General features: G+C 44.6%; 1 protein-coding gene and 1 pseudogene across 1 annotated transcript; both read left to right on the top strand.

The window, feature by feature from the left end:
* LOC141073986 (uncharacterized) overlaps window positions 1–16844 on the top strand; it is a 74554-nt pseudogene extending 57710 nt beyond the window's left edge.
* On the top strand, window positions 460–15736 carry LOC141073952 (oocyte zinc finger protein XlCOF29-like). Its single transcript, XM_073561482.1, has 4 exons — window positions 460–561; window positions 8544–8693; window positions 8823–9002; window positions 15704–15736. Exons 1-4 carry the CDS (start codon window positions 460–462, stop codon window positions 15734–15736), a joined length of 465 nt encoding a protein of 154 aa, XP_073417583.1.
* Window positions 16845–23102: the final 6258 nt, after the last annotated feature.

The raw sequence follows: 23102 nt of genomic DNA, 5'->3' as shown, positions 1-23102 counted from the left end.
TGCCAAAGTAGTTAGGTGTCTTGGCTAAGTTACTTGTGACACATAAGAAACGTCTGTGTGCTGAATGTATTACAAAGATCCTAAAGAAGGAGCAGACCTCATTCATGGCTGACATGAGGTCTATAATTAGGGAAGACGCGCTAAGCACAGTTTCCAGTCCAGTTCCCCCTCAGACAGTACAGGTCATGTCCCATCATAAGAGAGAAAGGTGGGAAATGGAAGTATCATCAGAGAAAGATGAAGGTTCTTATGATCGGTACCAATATCTGGAGGGTGGAGAGGAAATGCCTCAGGTTCTCCCAGAGGAAAGGAATAAAGATTATTTTTCATCCGACGATACAGAACGAGTACAATGAAAACTGAGGAAGCACAAATGGCTCACTCAATACAGGATGAAATGTTTAGGGGCTGTGAACCCAGAGAAACAGAGTCTTTCCAGCTAACAAACACATTAGAGCCATGATAATGGAAGAGTGGGAAGATGAAAAAATAGCTAAAAACGAGACCCTCCTATTTACAGCGATTCTAATACTTTATAAAGGGGGGCTTATCATATCAGAGGTACAGTGAGGAGACGTTATCTAGCCATATTACGGCCTATCACTCAGCCCGCCTTGCCGCCGAGGTTGGCACCCTAACATTGCGATATGGCGGCCCCACTCACTGCCGGTTTACACTCAATGACCTAAATACACCCTACATATATAGTGGGTACGGAAAGTATTTAGACCCCTTTACATTTTTCACTCTTTGTTTCATTGCAGCCATTTGGTAAATTCAGAAAAGCTCATTTTTTTCTCATTAATGTTCATGCTGCACCACATCTTGACTGAAATGTAGAAATTTTTGCTAATTTATTGAAAAAGAAAAACTGAACTATCACATGGTCATAAGTATTCAGACCCTTTGCTCAGACACTCGTATGTAAGTCTCATGCTGTCCATTTCCCTGTGATCCTCCTTGAGATGGTTCTACTCCTTCATTGGGATCCAGCTGTGTCTCTTTTTTAATCGTTGTTTTTATTGAATGCAAAAAAAATGTTCCTACATATATCCATGCAGATAATGTTTGAGTCATATGTAACATAAACCACCTCATTAGAGATCGCATCGGTACACAGAACAATAGATCAAGACAAACCTGAAAAACCGGGGAAGGGAAAAAAGGGAGAAGGAAGCGGGGGGCATGTCAAACACAAGCATAATGTTTACCCATCAGACATCCAGCACGTGTGTCCAATCTTAAGTTCAGGACCCACTGTCACCAAAGTACACCCCAAACACCCCGAAGTGTCTCTCCGCAGCGGTTCTCCCAGAGACATCAGTGGACAGGTGTCTCCCCCAGTAGTAGTTGCTCCTGGTACCAGACTGTCGGCTGAGAACAGATCTTAATATTGCTGTGGATGTGCTGTGGCTGAGGACAGATGAAGCTTTCCCAAGTTTTGAAAAAGGCCTGCACCCTTCCCTCTTTATGTAGAGGCCTCAACCCAGTCCATTTGAAGCAAGAACGACAGCTTCTCTAGAAAGATATTGAAAGGAGGAAAATAATATATAAAGTGCTCTCAGTGAGAGAAACAAAATAGGAATCTTGTGGGTATGATACCTTTTAATGGCTAACAAATAATAGTGAATGTTGTTACAAAGCAAGCTTTCAGGCTGATGAAGGGACATAAGCAGTCCCGAAAGCTTGCTTTGTAACAACATTCACTATTATTTGTTAGCCATTAAAAGGTATCATACCCACAAGATTCTTATTTTGTTTCTCTCACTGAGAGCACTTTATATATTTTTTTCTACTGGCTAACATGGTACCAAACCACTTTTTTCGTTTTATTGAAAGGAGGGGCATGGTCGTGGATCCATGTCTGTAAAACGGCCTTAGTACTGGCAGCCGCCACCCAATGCAGAAGTTTACGGGCCCCTGGAGAACAGGTGTAATTATCTGGTTTTAGGTATCCAAATATGGCCCATAAGGGTTCATCAGGAGCAAAGTTTGTCAGATGTGTGGCGGTGTATTGCCGTACTCTTTCCCAAAATAGTCTAATGACCGGGCATGCCCACAAGCAATGAAACAGCTTGGCTTCTGGGGAATGGCATGTAAAACATTTAGAAGTTGTGTACAACCCCATTCTATGACCTTTTGTGGAGTCAGGTAAGAGCCGTGACAGATTTTCAATCTCATTTCTGGGAAACGGGCTGGAAGGAGGAATGTGTAGGCTGGGTCTAGAGCTTTCAGAATAGTGTCGCAGGACATGCTGGGGTCTTCAGTCTGCCATTTTGTTACTGGAAATTGGAATTGTTCATAATCCAGAGCTGCATGGATGAATTTGTAATTAGTGGCTATTTGGCCAGATGGAGAATTAGATTTCGTGAGCCATCTAAGCACAGATGGTCTCCATTCATATTCAGAAAGATGTGCTAATACTTTTGTTACATAGCTTTTACCTTGCAAGTATTGGAAGGGAGGGAATATGGCAGTGGGATATTTACATTTCAGCTCCTCTATTGAATCATAGAATCGTAGAGTTGGAAGGGACCTCCTGGGCCATCTGGTCCAACCCCCTGCTCAAAGCAGGATTCGCTAAATCATCCCAGTCAGATGTCTGTCCAGCCTCTGTTTGAAGACTTCCATTGAAGGAGAACTCACCACTTCTCGTGGCAGCCTGTTCCACTCATTGATCACTCTAACTGTCAAAAAGTTTTTTCTAATATCTAATCTGTGTCTCCTCCCATTCAGTTTCCTCCCATTGCTTCTAGTCTTTCCTTGTGCAAATGAGAATAAAGTTGATCCTTCTACAATGTGACAGCCCTTTAGATATTTGTAGACAGCTATTAAGTCTCCTCTCAGTCTTCTCTTTTGCAAACTAAACATTCCCAAATCCTGCAACCTTTCCTCATAAGACAGGGTTTGCAGACCGGTCACCATTCTGGTCGCTCTTTTCTGAACTTGCTCCAGTTTGTTGATGTCTTTTTTAAAATGTGGTGCCCAAAACTGGACACAGTATTCCAGATGAGGTCTGACCAAAGAGGAATAGAGGGAAATAATGACTTCACGTGATCTAGACTGTATGCTTCTGTTAATACATCCTAGAATTGCATTTGCCTTTTTTGCTGCTGCATCACACTGTTGACTCATATTCAGTCTGTGATCTATTAGTATACCCAAGTCTTTTTCACATGTGCTGTCACTTAGCCCTATTCCTCCCATTCTATATATGCTTTTTTCATTTTTATTGCCCAGATGTAGTACTTTGCATTTCTCCCTGTTAAAAACCATTGTGTTAGTTGCTGCCCACTTCTCCAGTTTATTTAAATCTTTTTGAATCCTCTCTCTCTCTTCTCTAGTATTAGCTATCCCTCCTAGCTTTGTGTCATCAGCAAATTTAATCAGTTTACCCTCAATTCCTTCATCTAAATCATTGATAAAGACGTTGAACAATACAGGGCCCAGGACAGAGCCCTGTGGTACCCCACTTGAGACATTCTTCCAACTGGATGTGCAGCCATTTACGACCACTCTTTGGGTCCGATCACTAAGCCAGTTATGAATCCACCTAACAGTTGCCTTGTCCATTCCATACTTAGTCATTTTTTCAATAAGGATTGTATGAGAGACTTTGTCAAATGCTTTGCTGAAGTCAAGATATACTATATCTACAGCATTTCCTTGATCCACCCAATCAGTGATACCGTCATAGAAGGAAATTAAGTTAGTCTGACATGACTTATTAGTTACAAACCCATGCTGACTCTGTTTAATTACTTCATTCTTATCCAGGTATTGACATACATGTTGTTTAATAATTTGTTCAAAGATCTTTCCTGGTATAGAAGTCAGACTCACAGGCCTATAGTTGCTTGGGTCCACCTTCTTCCCCTTTTTGAAGATAGGAACAACATTTGCTCTTCTCCAGTCTTCTGGCACTTCTCCTGTTCTCCAAGAATTTTCAAAGATTATGGAGAGGGGTTCAAAAATTTCTTCTGCTATCTCCTTCAGTACTCTGGGGTGTAATTCATCTGGACCTGGAGACTTGAATTCATTTAGGTTAGCTAAGTGTTTCCTCACTATCTTTCTGTTTATAGATATCCTGGATTCTTCTATTCCCTTAATAGGACAGTGAATAACAGTTGATGTTACATTTCCTTTCTGAGAGAAAACAGATGCAAAATAGGAATTTAAAAGTTCAGCCTTCTCAACATCCTGTCTTACCATTTCATAATTTTCATCCTGTAAAAATCCTATAGCATCTTTGACTTTTCTTTTACTTTTGACATATCCCCAAAATCCTTTATTATTGCTTTTGACATCTCTTGCAAGCCTCAATTCATTTTCAGCTTTAGCTGATTTGTGCCCTGCAGGTTCTGCAGACCGCATTATATTCTTCTTTAGATATGCCTCCCTCTTTCCATTTTATAAACATTTTTTTCTTCCTTTTTAGCATATCCGTCATTCCTCGGGGTGGACTAAGTGCTTAATAGATGTTATACCTTGGGAGTACCACTGGTAGAAGACAGGGTGAGAGTTCCCATTCTGAAAGTGGGGGTCGTACACACATGGCTCCGCTCCGTACACGCGGCTCCACTCCGTACACCTCGTATACAGGCATCTCCGCTCCGCACACCCCGTACACACAGGGCTCCGCTCCGTACACCTCGTACACACACGGCTCCGCTCCGTACACCTTGTACACACGCGGCTCGGCTCCGTACACCTCATATACAGGCAGCTCCACTCCGCACACCCCGTACACACACGGCTCCGCTCCGTACACCTCGTATACAGGCAGCTCCGCTCCGCACACCCCGTACACACACGGCTCCGCACACCTCGTACACACACGGCTCCGCTCCGTACACCTCGTACACACACGGCTCTGCTCCGTACACCTCGTACACACACGGCTCCGCTCCGTACACCTCGTACACACGTGGCTCGGCTCCGTACACCTCGTATACAGGCAGCTCCGCTCCGCACACCCCGTACACACACGGTTCCGCTCCGTACACCTCGTACACACGCGGCTCCGCTCCGTACACCTCGTACACACTTGGCTCCGCTCCGTACACCTCGTACACACAGGGCTCCGCTCCATACACCTCACACACAGGGCTCTGCTCCGTACACCTCATACACACAGGGCTCCGCTCCGTACACATCGTACACACAGGGCTCCGCTCCGTACACCTCGTACACACAGGGCTCCGCTCTGTACACCTCGTACACACAGGGCTCCGCTCCGTACACCTCGTACACACACGGCTCCGCTCCGTACACCTCGTACACACTTAGCTCCGCTCCGTACACCTCGTATACACACGGCTCCGCTCCGTACACCTCGTACAGACACGGCTCTGCTCCGTACACCTCGTACACACAGGGCTCCGCTCCGTACACCTCGTACACACACGGCTCCGCTCCGTACACCTCGTACACACAGGGCTCCGCTCCGTACACCTCGTACACACAGGGCTCCGCTCCGTACACCTCGTACACACACGGCTCCGCTCCGTACACCTCGTACACACTTAGGCTGGTTTCACATTTGCGTTTTTTAGCGCTGGAAAAAAACGCTAACCTGCGCATGCGTTTTTTCCCCTATATTTAACATGGGTGCGCATACCTGCGCGCTTGTAAGCGCATGTATGCGATTTTCATGCGCTGCGTTTTTTTGGGGTGTGCGATTGGATTTTCCAGACGCATCATGTTGCATTTTTTGGCCCTGCAAAAAAGCGCATGCGCACATATGCGCACGTTTTGCGCTAAAAATGGCCATTATAGCCTATGGATGCGCATATGTGCGCACTGGCATGCTCATGTAAGCGTTTTTTTGCATATGCGTTTTTTTTTTTTAACCATGGAATTTAGGGGTTTGAGTTAGAGTTAGGGTTAGTTAAGGGGGTTTAGGGTTAGGGTTAGGGTCAGGGTTAGGGTTGGGTTTTGGGTCAGGGTTAGGGTTTAGTATGGTTTGGTTAAGGGTTAGGGTCAGGGTTAGGGTCAGGATTAGGGTTAAGTATGGTTTTGTTAAGGGTTAGGGTCAGGGTTAGGGTTAGGGTTAGGGTCAGGGTTAGGGTTAGGGTTAGGGTCAGGGTTAGGGTTAGGGTCAGGGTTAGGGTTAAGTATGGTTTTGTTAAGGATTAGGGTCAGGGTTAGGGTCAGGATTAGGGTTAAGTATGGTTTGGTTAAGGGTTAGGGTCAGGGTTAGGGTTAGGGTTAGGGTTAGGGTCAGGGTTAGGGTTAGGGTTAGGGTCAGGGTTAGGGTTAGGGTCAGGGTTAGGGTTAAGTATGGTTTTGTTAAGGATTAGGGTCAGGGTTAGGGTCAGGATTAGGGTTAAGTATGGTTTTGTTAAGGGTTAGGGTCAGGGTTAGGGTTAGGGTCAGGGTTAGGGTTAGGGTTAGGGTCAGGGTTAGGGTTAAGTATGGTTTTGTTAAGGGTTAGGGTCAGGGTTAGGGTTAGGGTCAGGGTTAGGGTTAGGGTTAGGGTTAGGGTTAGGGTTAGGGTTAGGGTCAGGGTTAGGGTTAGGGTTAGGGTTAGGGTCAGGGTTAGGGTTAGGGTTAGGGTTAGTTAGGGTTTAGGGTTTGGGTTAGGGTTAAGTATGATTTGGTTAAGGGTTAGGGTCAGGGTTAGGGTTAGGGTTAGGGTCAGGGTTAGGGTTAGGGTTAGGGTCAGGGTTAGGGTTAGTAAAGTCAGGGTTTGGGTAGTGTGAGGGGCCACCTAAAAATGTTGGAAAAAAACGCAAACGCGGTAAAAACGCGCTAAAAACGCATACAAACGCATAAAAACGCTGCGTTTTTTTCATGCATGCTCATAAAAATGCTTGAAAAACACGCAGCAGTTGTATGCTTATGTATGCGTTTTTTCAATGCGTTTTTTTGCGGGAAAAACGCGCTGCAAAAAAAAGCAAGTGTGAAACTAGCCTTAGCTCCGCTCCGTACACCTCGTACACACTCGGCTCCGCTCCGTACACCTCGAACACACGCCGCTCCGCTCCGTACACCTCGTACACACACGGCTCCGCTCCGTACACCTCGTACACACAGGGATCCGCTCCGTACACCTCATACACACACGGCTCTGCTCCATACACCTCGTACACACTCGGCTCTGCTCCGTATACCTCGTACACACGGCTCCACTCCGTACACCTCGTACACACACGGCTCTGCTCCGTACACCTCGTACACACACGGCTCCGCTCCGTACATCTCGTACACACACGGCTCCGCTCCGTACACCTCGTACACACAGGGCTCTGCTCCGTACACCTCGTACACACTCGGCTCTGCTCCGTACACCTTGAACACACTCGGCTCCGCTCCGTACACCTTGTACACACACGGCTCCGCTCCGTACACCTCGTACACCTCGTACACACACGGCTCCGCTCCGTACACCTCGTACACACACGGCTCCGCTCCGTACACCTCGTACACATACGGCTCCGCTCCGTACACCTCGTACACACACGGCTCCGCTCCGTACACCTCGTACACACGCGGCTCCGCTCCGTACACCTCGTACACACACGGCTCCGCTCCGTACACCTCGTACACACGCGGCTCTGCTACATCTACCCTGTAAACCCCTCCTGACCTCACACATAAACTTCCCCTCATCCAGCACCATGACAACCAGCACAGCAGAGTCCTGCCCACACTGAGGCCCCTGATCATGTGACCCCTGACTCCGCCTCTCCTGTGACCTCATCACAGGTCCTGTGTGCACAGAGCAGCTGTAGAAATCTCAGGCCTCGGGGGTCTCACCAGACTTTGCTCTTTTCTTGCAGGGGCCGCAGTGGATTTCATCCTGGATCCATAGAGCTGAATAGAGGAGCGATGTTCCTTCACTCTGATGGTAATTGATGGTGACGTTTGTCCAACGTCCACGTTACCGAGTAAATCCCCCCAGGACTGCAGCTGGTAAAGTCCCCGATATCCACAGGTGTCCCCTCTAATTGGGGGAAAGGGATAGAAAAGCCTCTTATCCCGAGGGGAAACCCTGTACATGGAGACATCGGCCTCAGATCTCTCCTGTCCTGTTCTTCCAGAAAAGCCTCAAACTTCTGTGTGTGACTCAGAGCTGAGATCTAACGGGAGAGAAGATTCCAGTGCGGGGAAGACGGGAAACCTTCATATAGACGGCCGGTGGGGATGGAGGCAGTGACCGACTCTGGCCACATCTGTCTCTAGAGCCGCAGTAGAAGATGAAGATGTCGTCCTCATCATGAAGGAGTTATTTCTCATGTCACGTGTAATGAATATCTCCTGCAGTATTGCTAATGCCGATTCCAGTGTCGGTAATGAGACGAGAATTAGCGTTATGGAAGATGAGTCTATGAGGAACGTGTTCAGCTGCCGACTCTGAGGAGGAAACTGCTTGTTGTCTGTGGCCTAAATATATAGGTTTTATTAGTAGATGTCAGGGAAGAAAACTAAACCCTGTAAGATAATAAATCTCCTCATATGTTTCCCTTATTATCTCCAGTAATTGTATTATTACACAGGATTCTTATGATGTTACATCGGATCATCTTCTTCTCATTCAGGTCTCTACAATATCGGATCCTCTCAGTGAAGATCTTCTACAGAAGAGAATTTTCCTGATTTACCCATCAAGGATGGATATGGACAGAGACAAGATGGCGGAGAGGATGTTACACCTCACCCTAGAGATCCTCTTCCGTCTCACTGGAGAGGTGAGAGATTCTGATGACCTCACATTACATCATTCTTATCTATGGGAATAACAGATGGACAGAACTGGAGAGGTGAGGACTCTGGAAATGTCTGTAGTGAGATTTATTAATGTGTCTCTCCATAACCAGGATTACACAGTGGTGAAGAAGACCTCTAGTGATCGCTGTCAGGACCCTGTGTCTGAGGGATGGGGAAGACCCCTGAGCCCAATCACGGGGCCTCCACCTCACCCCCTGATCCATGAGGACATCAATGACCAGAAGATCCTAGGACTCATCTACAAGATGATTGAGCTGCTGACTGGAGAGGTGACACTGCTGGGAATGCTGGGACATTATACAGTAACACTATGAAGGGATCGGGGGATGACGGTTCATTGTATGTGTCAGGTTCCTATAAGGTGTCAGGATGTCGCTGTCTATTTCTCCATGGAGGAGTGGGAGTATTTAGAAGGACACAGAGATCTGTACAAGAACGTCATAATGGAGGTTCCCCAGCCCCTCACATCACCAGGTAATAGACAGGACTAAATACACACGGCCTATAATTATCTGTATGTATAGAATGAATTCAGTCCCTGTATGTGTTTCCTCCAGATCTATCCAGTAAGAGGACAACACCAGAGAGATGTCCCCGTCCTCTTCTTCCACAGGACTGTAACCAAGAAGATCCCAGTGCTCCTCAGGATCATCAGGTAGATGGAGAGAAGGTGTCAGGAGATCTCCCCTATGATGTGTAGACGGCTGTGAAGGTCTTGTGCTCAGTCTTGTTTTATCCACCAGTATTATATGTTTTATACTTGTGTAATGAGAGCGGTGGAGATGGCAGGATTAGAGCTGATCATAGATGGGACTTCTCCATCTGTCGGTGACTTTTACAATATTTGTTTCAGGGTGAAGATCTGACCCATATTAATACTACAGAGACATATGTGAGAGATGATGAGTGGTGTAAAGAGGAGATTCCCACATATAACTACCCAGGTGAGTAGTGACCACTGAATGCAGAGAAGTCACAGATTCCTCTCAGTCACCGGCTGTGGCTGCTTTATCGGTGGTGTAGTCCGGCCGTATTACCATGATCACCATTTTGCCTCTAGATCACAACATTCTCCTCCACCCAAAACTGTTCAAATGACTTTGATACAGGAAGGATATATATCTTTGTACCGTGTTAGCCAGTAGATAAAAGAATATTTAGAATTGAGAGTCCTCAGTGGTTGATACCTTTTAATGGCTAACTGAAAAGGTGGTAGCACAGTGCAAGCTTTCGAGACTCCTCAGGTCTCTTCATCAGGCTAGACTAATGCAACATCTGAAAAATCACATATTTATACACAAAACAGCACAAAAATAACGCAACAGATAAGACAAGTAACATTTAGCAGAATTGTCATAAATATTGGAACAGTTTATAGATTAGGAGTGTGAAGGTTTTATTGCCCTCTGATTGGGGTCTGGTTCTGTGTTGTGTGATGACCACAGAAGGTCTGAAGAGCAAATTCCTTAATTGATGTAAAAAGACATAAATCCAAGCGACACATTCATTCCTGCACTGAGTGTGTCAAAAGTTGTCATAAATTTATACTCCCAGATCCTCCTGTCTCTCTGAGAGTTGAAGTTACCTTTTAATACAAGTAATTTAAGGTCCATCATGCTATGACCGGGGATACAAAAATGTTTTGCCACAGGTAGATCCCTTCTTTTTTCTCTTATTGTGTGGCAATGAGAATTCATCCTTGGTCTCAGTTTTTGCCCTGTCTCCCCCACATACAGACCCCCAGATGGACATTTAGTACAAATAATTAAGTACACCCCATTAGATGTGATGCAGCTGAGAGTACCTGGGATCTTGTAGTCCTGATGTGAGGTGGGGATCTTTATCTTGTCCGTGGTCATTATAAATGGACAGGTTTTACATTTTTTCTGGTTGCAAGGAAAGGTTCCTGCAGCTGTTGGAGAGGACAGGGAGCTTCTGACAATGATGCTTCTTAGATTAGGGGGCTGCCTAAAACACAGTAGTGGGGGGTCTGGAAACATGGATTGTAATCGGGCATCTTTTTGTAGTAAAGGTTGTAATTCCCGTGCCACTCCCTTTAGCACCTCCAGATTTGGGTTGTAGGTGACCACTAGAGGCTCCCGGTTATTCTCTTCTTTAGCTTTGTAATGTGGCAGGTGATTCCTTGATATTCTGGTGGCTCTTGTAATTTGGTTTTCTATTGTTCTTGGATGGTAGCCCTGACTCAAAAAGGACTTTCTGAGGCGACCGAGGTGTTTGTCTCTATCCATGGGGTTGGAACATGCGTTATATGTTATAAATTGTTAACGTATGATATTCCGATCACGCTCAGTAATGCAATACAATGAGTGCGTGGAAAACACCGGACTGCACTCCGATGACATAATGGAGAAGAGTTTGTTCTCCATCTTTTCCTCAGTGTTCTCTGAATCTCTCATCCTAGACAATCGGACCACACTGTGCTGACACTCGGGTCAGATCCTGATCCAAGTGTCAGCTGTACAGTAGAATTGGCCGATTCTCTCAGATCAGAGGATATATGTGGCCGTCTGCATTGGCCCTTAGAAATCCATGTAGCCGCACGCTCCGCTCCGAGTGCCGGTGGCAGTGCCGGGTGTTGTTTCTCGCATCACACACCCTAGTGTGACCCCGGCCTTAGAATGATTCTTGTACTCAGCGTTTGCAGGGTGCTGTAGCCTTGTGTTTGTATCTAGGGTATGTGCACACAGTTTTATTTCAGGGGGCAGAGCTGCTTCAGGAAAGTGTCTCCGGTCTTTTACCTGAAGGCGCCATGTCTTTTTGTGCCACCGGCGTCTTTTCTCGATAGTTTCTATTATAGTTGCAGGTGACAGAATGTGCTACTTGTATTAATTGCCTCAGTTTCCAAGCACTGAAGCAGATAAAAGACGTAACAGACGGAGCGGGTACAGCAATGTGGTTTTCCATTGCCGTGCACTAAGTTCATGTTTAGCGGCAGGTTTGTGGCGCTTCTTCAATCCGCCTGACAAAGATGTGTGCACATCCCCTTACCTTGGTTCTGCAGCCACAAAATACAGGCATCCCAGCATGAAAGCCATCTGTCCAGTCTCTGCTGCTTCTATAAGGAAGGCAAGGCAGCGATAAACTGGTTAATGAGTCACTACACATGGGCCGGTGATGGGTGCGGCCCCCAGACGGGAACTTTAGTGATTTTCACGTATGAAAAAAACTAAATGAATGAAAATCTTCTCCTATACATTACAGTGTTAATCCGCGCAGAGTGTGCACGGGGGCGATCTATGTGGGGTCTGTGATCGGCGCAGGTTCAGAGACTTGTGGAGGGGATTGTGTCTGTGACAACAATAAAAAACGAAAATGTCTCTGATTTTTATTGGGGAGACACAGTCTGCAAACACATGAGCCTGTGAGCAGCACCATAGACTATAATGGAAGAGAACTAATGAAAACCACAGAGAGAACATGGACGTGAGAAACGGCCGTCTGACTGAGACTTTCCTGTCATTACTGTGCTCCAGCATGTCCACGACCACCGACCAGCCATAGACACGTCAGTCAGTGTCCTCTACGGCCTGTTCACACAGGAGGACGCACTTCTCTGTGCACACAGCGACTGGTAACATGTTCTGTGCACGTAGCATGTCCTGTTCTCAGGAGCGCATGTCCTGTTTACCTCGAGCAATGTGCCACCAAGAACCTGGATTGTTAAGCCGTGACTAATAATCATTTTTCCTTCCATCAGGTGATTACTGACCTATTGAAATGAGCCGATAATCAGGAAGCCGGGCTCTTACAATCCCACATTTCATGATTATTGGCCCATCTAAAGTGGCCATAATTCAGTGGCTGTCAGCTCTGCAGATCACAACACTAAACGTTGTGATTGTAGGCCGCGGACCTGTATTAGACTATCTAGAGAGCAAGATTACAGAGGGTACAAGACGTGGGCCTGTGGTCTTACAAATGCCAGGGCTGAATTGCACTCCCAGTCCGGCCCTGGCTACATGGAAAATAAAGACACAGCCAGAATAAAGCCTTTTATTAGAAATAAAACTAAACAGTTTTCCTTTTCTATTTAAAAATAACAAACACAGTTATACTCACCTAACGCCTATTTCCACCGAAGACCTCGTACTCCTGTAATAATAATAAAATAAAACAACAATATACCATACCTGTCTGTCGCTCTGTCCCACGCCGTAATCCATGTCTGGGGGATAATTAGTTTTCAACCTGGACGGTGCCACGATGCAACCATGCAGGCAGAGAACCACTGGTGAATGAGCTGCTGCAAGCGCAACATCATTGACCAGCAGTGACATCGTCGAGGTTTCCAGCCAGGCTGAACTGCAGTGACCTCAGGACCGTGGGAAAAACTTATTGATGAGGCCAGCACAGTTCAAGCCGTCACAGCAGATCACCGTGAGAATTCTCTGTGTTATTGTTAAATAAAAAATGAAAACTGTGTTTTGTTTTATTTCTAATAAAAGACTTTATTCTGGCTGTGTCTTTATTTACCATATAACTATAGGATTAGTAATGGAGAGGTGTCTTATAGACACCTCTCCATTACTAAGCCGTGGGCTTGATGTCACCTGTCAATACAAGGGTGACATCAACCCCACAAATATGAACTCCACTTGCCATCACTATAGGGCAAGTGGGAAGAGCCGGGCAAAGCACCAGAATTGGCGCATCTAATAGATGTGCCTTTTCTGGGCAGCTGCGGGCTGTTATTTTTAGGCTGGCCCCTTACAAGCCTGAGAATACCAGCCCCCAGTTGTCAGCTTTAGCAAGGTTTGTTGTCAAAAATGGGGGGACCCCATGCAGTTTTTTAAATTATTTAAATAATTTAAAAAACAGTGTTGGGACCCCTCTATTCTTGATAACCATCCTTGCTGAAGCTGACAGATGAGGGTTGCAGCCCCCAGTTGTGAGTTTTCCAGACTGGTTATAGGAAATACAGGGGAATCCTCGCCAGTTTTTTCATTCATTTACTTAGTTATAGCACAGGCGTCAGGTGAGGAATACTCCCATCATCCGCTCCTGCTGTCACTGTTCTTAGCAGCAGGTGTAGGTTGATGGGAGTAATAGTTCCAAAAGCCGCCACCTGCTGTCATCATTCTGACTTTAATATAACTCTCATCATTCTCTCCGCCGGCAGAGCAGGGGAGAATGATGAGAGCGTCTTCAGCACCCGACACCGGGGAACAGCGATTAATGTAGCGCTTCATCCCTGCTGGCCGTCCATGTAGTACTGATGCTGCACACACGCGGCACACGGTTGTCACGTGTGCCACGAGTATTACACACATGGACATCTCCGGTACCGGAAATATCAGGACGTGTGAAACCGGCCTTATACACAGTTCTCTTTAAATGCCTAATATTTCTTCTTAAAACTCATCTTACAGAAGATATTGGAGCTTAGGATAGTATAGATTGTGAAGTCTCCGAGACCCACATGCTAATTACCCCAGAGAGGTTTCACCACTAGTTACTCATTTATTACTGATGGAGACTGTGGAGTTTGATCATTTCAGTAGTTCCTAATCAGGCCCCATTATTAATATCTGACGTGTGTCACTTTATGTGGTGGTAACTTTGGAATTCTTCACAAAGGATAATAGAAAACAAATGGATCTTACAAATTATTTTCCAGCTTCGCACTATACCCTACATACGATTGTACTCTACTGTCTGGGCACATGGCAGAGTTCAGAAGGGAAGGAGCGCCATTTAGCTTTTTGAATGCAGATCTAGCTGGAATAGTTTGCAGAAACAATGTATTGGGAGCACTGTTCATGGTCACCTGGCAGCTCAAAAGATGTCCACCATGAACATGCTTGGCTCTATCTTCTCTGCTTTCCATATCCCAAGGATTGCCTTGCTCATCGCCCTTTAACAACCTCACATGGAATCTGGACTTACACAGGGACCCCTAGGCTTGGACCATGGTGTTACCTGCTATTCTGTGGTGTTAGATGGTGAGAAGAATAGTCAGGTAGCTGGGTCAGAACCAGAAGGCCAGAATCAGAAGACACAAGAGTAGTCAGTAAACGGGCCACGGTCACAGCAGGAAACAAATACACAAGCCACAAGCTGAGCCCAGAGGACTGAACCAGAGGAGAACAGCGCTGTATCTGGCAGATTCCGGCCATGTGCTTTGCGCTTTAGTAGGGTGTGGTACTTTCCAATTGGTTGAAGTAGGGAGCAGATTACTCCAGCTGGACAGCAGGAACAGATCCCAGATGAGATTGGTCACACCATATGCAGAAGACCTAATATAACTAAATGACAAAAAACCAGAATAGTCGAAATCCCCATAAAGTGATTCCATTTTATAAATTAATTAACTGAGGGTTATAATCCTTAGGAGGAGTGAAGATTTTGACTCCACAGCCACTTTCTGGAAATTAACACGCAGTGGATGTTGGAGAGTGAAAATTACACATTTGCCATTTTCTTACCCAGCACATAGTGCCCAGATTGTGCTCCAGGAGACACCGCAAATTAAGTGGGTTCTTCTCACTATAATATTGCTAAATACAGGGATCCTAAATGTTGTTTGCGCACACTGCAAGACTCCGAAGAGAGAGCGGATTTTGCTGGATTGGTTTGTAGAAACCTTGTTGCTTTTCAACAGACTTTTTAGCCACTAATAGTGTGGGAACCTCTGTTTTTCCATTGACAGATGATGGACCTGAGTGGGGACTTGTTTTGGTGAGATGGGAATTGGTATTTTTTTTGCCTATAGAACATCGATTAGTTTCTTTTTATTCGATATTTGGGAGGCAGAATGAACAAACAGTTGAACACCACACACTACTGGTTCATCCAACAAGGTTTTCTATTAGACTGTGAACTGTCATTGTCTTGGTAAATAATTTAAGTTTTTAACATAGCTTGCCATTTTTATGGACAGTTTAAGTAGAAATGTTCAAAAATATAAAACTTAAGGATATTTTATTAAAATTTTCTTTTATCTCAGCAGATGAGTGTACCAGGAGATCAGAGGGACAGCTGACGTCTTCAATTTTTAAACCTGATGATCTTGAGATGCTACAAAATACAACTGAAGTGAATGCTATTACTCCAGATATACCATCATCCATTCACAGCAAAGATCTGTCATCTGATCCTATGAAACAGGTCCCATCTTCTGATTCATTACCGATTACTAAGGAAAATCAAAGTCACAAAAGAGGCATTAAAAAACAAACTGCTACTAAAGCAAAGAAGTCATTTTCATGTTCAGAATGTGGGAAATATTTTGCACGGAAATCACATTTTGTTTCCCACCAGAGAACGCACACAGGGGAGAAGCCTTTTTCATGTTCAGAATGTGGGAAATATTTTAGCAATAAATCAGACTGTCTTAAGCACCAGAGAACTCACACAGGGGAGAAGCCATTTCCCTGTTCAGAATGTGGGAAATGTTTTGCACAGATATCACAATTTGTTACCCACAAAAGAACTCACACAGGGGAGAAGCCTTATCCCTGTTCAGAATGTGGGAAATGCTTTAACCAGAAATGTCATCTTGTTAATCACCAGAGAACTCACACAGGGGAGAAGCCTTTTACCTGTTCAGAATGTGGGAAATGTTTTAACCAGAAATCAGATTTGGTTAATCACCATAGAACTCACACAGGGGAGAAGCCATTTTCTTGTTCAGAATGTGGGAAATGTTTTAACTGGAAATCAGATTTGGTTCATCACCATAGAACTCACACAGGGGAGAAGCCATTTTCCTGCTCAGAATGTGGGAAATGTTTTAACTGTAAATCATATTTGTTTAAGCACCAAAGAACTCACACAGGGGAGAAGCTTTTTAACTGTTCAGAATGTGGGAAATGTTTTGTGAAGAAATCATCTCTTATTAGTCACCAAAAAACTCACACAGGGGAGAATCCTGTATCATATTCTTAATGTGGGAAATGTTTTCTACCAAAATCAACTCTTAATAAACATCAGGGAAGTCATACGGGGAGAAGCTTTTTTCATGTTCAAAATGTTAGAAATATTTTTACTCAAAATTGTATGTTCTTAAAGGTGTTGACCACTACTAGGACAACCCCTTGTCATTTCTCATGTTTGGCCATGTTAAAATAAAAGCACTCATTGTACGAGAATGATCAGTACTAAATATATTGAACAGCCATGTCGGACTGAGCTGCCATCTTGGAAAAACTTTCGCTAACTAACTTTGCAGCTAATGAGATGACTTTATGGGAGCTCTAGCCAGAATGGAGACATAAAATGACATCAGAGCCATTAGCAGGTATGGTTGGCATACACAAGGGTTAATAGGAGGAGCTGCAGGGCATTGTGAGAGTAAATAATGGTAGTAAGTAGTGTCTGTGATGAGGACAATACAGTAGTCAATATGTGAAGAGTTATGTGAGTAATGACATTAGATAAAAGGGACATGGGGATTTATGGACTGTAATGGGGTTTGGTGAAATACTCCTAAATATTGTCATTTTGTATTATCACTTTCTTTAGTATTCTAGAATACATGTCTTCCCTGCAGTATGAGGTTATCATGTATACACCTTTTGCCGCTTTTCGTAGTTCGTTTGTCTAACCATATATATAAAAAGCCCCAATGAGGTCCTCCATATATTCAGAAGTAGAAGTCAACAACATAGCCTACAAACGTTACTCCCATAAACAACATTTCAGTATGAAATATATCTGTATTTCAACAAAACACATAAAAAATGTAAAAAGAAGAGATTATGCAGAGAGAAATCATCAGGTATGTATATAAAACGTATCTAATCTGTCCCAAAATATAGTTTAGAAAAATCCTTTACACATATATATATAATTGTAAGTGGAAAGCCCGTATGGAAGAAGTATAACAATTATATAGGATATCACCCTATATCATTACATATCTCAGGTGTAAGGTCTCCGCCGAATGGTCAATAGCAATTCACAATAAACCCAGATACAAAGAATATATAGAACGGGTTTACAATCCACACAGGAATAAATATTACATTGTAGACTCATAAAGTGACAGTGCTCATGGAAACATTCATAAAATAGTACAAACAATGAATGTTATAAAGCCGATTCCATAGGGCATGTGTGGCATTATGGGCATGACACGGTCACGGCTTCACATGGAGTCTTCATTGCTGGTGCATAAATCCAGAAGCAGCAGAACGGGGCAAACTGCACATTACACGCGTTTCGCTTGTAGAAACCCCTTTCTGAGGAAGCATTACAAGCGAAACGTGCTGAAAAGAGGCATCTGGGTAATGGAATCCTCCCTATAGATCGGTCTTGTCTGTGTGTGCCTCTTTGGTATGTGGACATTGTGGGGTTCGCCACGTTCTCCTGCTTCTTGATTTGTGCACTAGCAATGAAGACTCTATGTGAAGCAGTGACCGGGTCACAATACTATTTTGTCCTCACACTCACTCCCTGTGATTGTGTGGATGTGTCTGGCCTAAGAGAGACAATCAGCAAGTGGGTTATAAATTAGGTATAAATATAATATATATGACCAAATATATTGTATTTCCCCCTCTTTCTCTCCCATAAGAAGATTCTTGCCGGTAGAATCAGCGCGGATGAGCACCTACTGTGCTCTCTCCCTGGCCACAATTCCCCATCTTACTTCCATCCTCACCCTTTCCCCCTAGTCATCTTTTCCCATCTAGATATATATCTACCATCCGACTATAGTGATAAGCTATCTGCAGAGTAATGATATACTATATCGGTCTGTGTTCCTGGAGGATAGCTTCTGCTCCACTAGATACCATTGATAAGATACATGGTGCCTCACGTCCAGTATTTATGGTGAATAACATATATTATTATGGGCAGTTGTTCTGTGAGATCGGTAGATTTAACATGTCAAACTAAAAAGCGGGTCTGTAATATCCCGAAATTTCAAAGGTTCTGGTTACAATTAGTGATGAGCGAGCACTAAAATGCTCAAGTGCTCAGTGCTTAGGTCAAGCAAATTGGAATACTCGGGTACTCGGACAGAACAACGAGCCCAATGTAAGTCTATGGGAGACCCGAGCATTTTTACCATGATCCCCCCGGGGGTCCTTTTAAGGTCTAAAAACATCGGGAAATGATGGAAACACTGCTCAAATGGCACAGGACCATCATGGGGATCGCCCCTGGAAGCATTCCTGACTCCTAGGTCACAGCTTTAAACAATGTCAGAGTTTCATGACATTTTTACCGGTGCACCAAAAAACATACCAAAACGAAACCAAAACGGATTTTGCTGGGAAATATGTTACGGTACATCCTTTCCAGGTTAATGACTTGTATATAAGGCAAAATAATTAACCCCAGACCAAATAGCCCAAGTAGTGGAGGAACAATGTGCAGATGCAGCGCTTTTGAAGCGTTTTTCAACTTTAACATTGCTTTAAACCAATACAAATGCATTCACTGGGAAATGTCAATGTAACATTTACCAACCTTAGCTGCTTTGTGGTGTGTGACACATAAGCAGACATATCTTGTGTCATGTATGAATGAGGGACTCAAAGTCATGGAGCCTATCTGTACCAGGACATCAGGCGGCATTCATCTTCTTAAAGGGCCATTATTAAACAGTGGGTCTCCTAAACTGCTATAGCCTATGCAATGAGTGGATGGGCTGAAAAGAATTACAACGCACCCCAATACCCCTTTCACGAGATGTCCAGGAGGGCTTCCACAAAAAATGTTGCATTGACTGCAAGGCCTGCCCTGCTGCCAAGTCATATGCACCCCAATAAGCCTTTGAACCCACATACTGGAAGGGAACAGGAAAATCCACTTCACATTCATTTTGTACTGCCCTTCTGTTTTCTTATGCATTGACTGCAAGGCCTGCCCTGCTACCAAGTCATATGCACCGCAATAAGCCCAATCCCCCCTTGGAAAAAACGTAGGAGGGTTTTATGAACTCATTTTCGGCTCCACCAGTTGAGAGTTCCCCTCCCGTTCTCCCTCTGGTGGTGACAGGAGGTAGTGCGGTTGGTTTAAGTGGTAGTGATCTGCCACCTGATGAAGAAGATAACAATTGGATCTCTGGAGTATCAGACTGGATATAAGACAGCCGACGCCCTATCCTAGTGCTGGTGATTCAGTCTGCTTCTCAGGTCCTGGACTTCAGCTCTCTTCCAGTCTTCTCAAGTTAAGTTTGTTTTTTGCTATTGTTCACACTTGCGCTTGTTCGTCAGTTCAGTTTCTTGTGTGGTCAGCCTGCCCCTGCTGGGCTACGCCGCTGAATTTCCACTCCTATGTATCAGTATTTGATAAGCTGCTTTTTGTCCCTTATTAGATTGGCCTCTTTTTGCTCTGTCTCAGAATATTTCAGAGTGCTGATATAGGTGTAGAAGTCTAGTGACTTCAGGGTTAATTTTGTTATCAGAAGTGTTGGACAATATTTTTGTAGGTTTTTTTGGCAGATTGCAGACAGTGTCTTTCCTGTCCTTTCTAGTTAGTCGGGCCCCATCGTTTGCTCAGCCTATTTTCCTGCCTTTGTTTGTAATTTCTGTTTCACCGTCAATACATGTGGAGGGCTGTCTTTCCTTTGGGGTCTGCTCTGGGGAAGTTAGTTTTCCTCTTCCTGCTTTAGGCTTATGTAGCTCTTTGGTTGTGACGAGGCGTCTAGGACCATCGTAGGAACGCTCCCCGACTGCTGCTAGTTGTGCGGTTAAGTTCAGGGATCTGCAATCTGTATAGTTACCAACTTCTCTGGTTTTCTGAGACTTAGCTTGTTGTTTATTTTTTCATCCTCGGTGACCCATTCATAACAGGAGGGCCTCTTAACAAAAAATGTCCCATTAAAAAGGAGCGGGTCTTCTAGACTTGTAATTACCATACACTAAGTGTATTGGGATGACAAACAATTCCCCCATGGGGATACACCTCCACCTTTTCCATAACAAGTATTTTATGCCGAGCAAAACTACTCACCCTTGTTCGGAATTCGACACTGGCTGTAACTGCACGGAACACATTAACGCTGGTGATCTAGTGGTGGCGGATGATGAGACGTGGAGGAAGGCCTGATTTAAAACTATGCCCAAATTAAAGGAGTGGATCTCCTAGACTTGGAATGCCCATACACTAAGTGTATGGCCTGGAAAACATTTCCCCCTGGGGATAGATAACAACATAGTGTGCACATTTTTTTTAGGGGCATCATGAACACCTTGCAAAACTGTAACGTGGTTTCCTACACAGTTGCTGCTGGGAAGGTGCATGTTTTTAGTAACAATATGGCGGACGAATCGTTGGATGAAGTGATCTGGAAAAGGGGCATGGTGATGACAGGCATGGGAACGTACATGATTAATAACAGCAGTGGCTATGGGAGGTATGAGATCCAGGATACAGCCAACAATGATTCGTTGTTTAGCCACCATCAATTACCAGAATGGGTTTCATGCCCGTTTGAAGATCGGTGTAATAGATGTGCATGTGAGACTTGGCCTAAGAAATGCCTGTCCAAAATATGCTGCCAAAGACGCATGTGTGTGTATAAAGGGCAAAGTGCAACATGTTCGTGAGATTCTGAATTATATAAAGCAGATGAGTGTTGGAGGAAAACCAAACAAACTAATGGATGCTCGTGAAAAGTTTAACCCCTTCTGACATCTGACGTACCATCCCGTCCATGGTACCCCGGCCCTTATGACCGGGGACGGGATGGTAAGTCAGCACGATCAGCGGCCCTCCCGGAGGGGAGCGCCGCTGATCGCGGTCGGGTGTCAGCTGATTATCACAGCTGACACCCGGCACTATGTGTCAGGGGTGGTCACGGACCGCCCCCGGCACATTAACCCCTGGAACACTGCGATCAAACATGATCGCGGTGTAGCAGGGGATTAGGGAAGAATTGCGCAGGGAGGGGGCTCCCTGCACGCTTCCCTGAGACCCTCAGAGCAGCGCGATGTGCTCGCGCTGCTTCGAGGGTCTCCTCCCAGCAGGCCCCCGGATCCAAGATGGCCACGGGGGCCTGCAGGAAGGCAGCTTCCTCAGTGCCTGCTGAGAGCAGGCATTAAGAAAGCCTGTGCAGTGCCTGTCAGATCGCTAATCTGACACAGCGCACTGCAAAGTGTCAGATCAGCTATCTGACACTTTATTGTAATGTCCCACATTGGGACAATATAATAAAATGCAAAAAAAAAAAAGTGTAAAAGTAATTTATAAAAAAAAATCCTTAGTAAATAAAAAAAATCCCTAATAAATTCTTTTCTTGTAAATAAAAAAACAAAAACAATAAAAATACACATATTTAGTATCGCCGCATCTGTAACGACCCGCCCTATGAAACTGTCCCACTAGTTAACCCCTTTAGTGAACCCCTTAAAAAAAAAACTAGACAAAAAACAATGCTTTATCATCATGCTGCCGAACAAGGTGCAATACCACACAATCAAAAAGACTAATATAAATAAACATGGTACCCAGGGCCGTATTTAGAGTTTATGCTGCCCTAGGCACTTTTCTTGCTGCCCCCCCCATTGGTGAGTATGACTAATGCAGACACTGTCGGTAATGACTTAGGCTACTTTCACATCAGCGATTTTCGCCATTCGCGGCAGATCCGTCAGTTTTTCCGCATCTGTCACGTAACGAATCACTTATGGCAATGCTGCATTCGGCCTCATTCATTCACTATGGGACTTGCGGACATGTGCGGCACTTGCGGTTTTGCCGTGATCCAGCAAAATGCGGTACTTGCAGCAATGGAAAAAAACGCTGCTAGCTGTGTTTATTTTTACATGTTCAGTCCATTCATCTGAAATCGGTTTGCATACATATTCAAATGAGGGAGTAGATCTGTTGCTCCAGCTCTGGACCCGCTCGGTGCCACCTCTTACTAATTGACTACAGCTCTTTTTTCCAGAAGGAAACACATCATAGATGCTATCAGTGAAGGAGGTGGCACTGTGTGGGAAATAGAGCTGGAGTGACAGAGGGATAAGATCCACCATAGTCTTTAGGCATTATTTATTTATCAATTGAAATGCTGATTTCTGAATATGGGAGAAAGGGACTGACCATATAAAGGTATTTATGGAGTTTGTCTTGGAAACATATAAAAAGTTTGAAGGGGTGAAATGAAGATATACAATGCTGCCAGCAAAAATATTCTTGCATAGCTATTATGGCAGCACAGTGGCTCAGTGGTTAGTACTGTACATGGTGGCTCAGTGGTTAGCACTGTGCGCCGTGGCTCAGTACTGTATATATTGGCTCAGTAGTCAGCGCAACAGCTTTGTAGCAGTGGAGTCTGGGGTTCAAATCCCAACAAGGATGACCTCTGAAAAGAGTTTCTATGTTCTCCCAGTGTTTGTGTGGGTTTCCTACCACACTCAAAAGACCTACTAATAGGATGTTTAGATTGT

This window comes from Dendrobates tinctorius, unplaced genomic scaffold, assembly GCF_039654945.1.
Source record: "Dendrobates tinctorius isolate UK_male_01 unplaced genomic scaffold, ASM3965494v1 ptg000321l, whole genome shotgun sequence".
NCBI lineage: Eukaryota > Metazoa > Chordata > Amphibia > Anura > Dendrobatidae > Dendrobates > Dendrobates tinctorius.
The sequence above is the reverse complement of the archived record's forward strand: the minus strand, read 5'-3'. Positions and strand labels throughout refer to the sequence as shown.

Bases quoted from the DNA above. Each gene is read 5' to 3' on its own strand.
- LOC141073952 (XM_073561482.1), top strand. From the start codon at position 460: ATGATAATGGAAGAGTGGGAAGATGAAAAAATAGCTAAAAACGAGACC. The intron at 562-8,543 runs GTACAGTGAGGA...CTTCTCATTCAG, and splicing joins GGGGGCTTATCATATCAGAG to GTCTCTACAATATCGGATCC. The intron at 8,694-8,822 runs GTGAGAGATTCT...CTCCATAACCAG, and splicing joins TCTTCCGTCTCACTGGAGAG to GATTACACAGTGGTGAAGAA.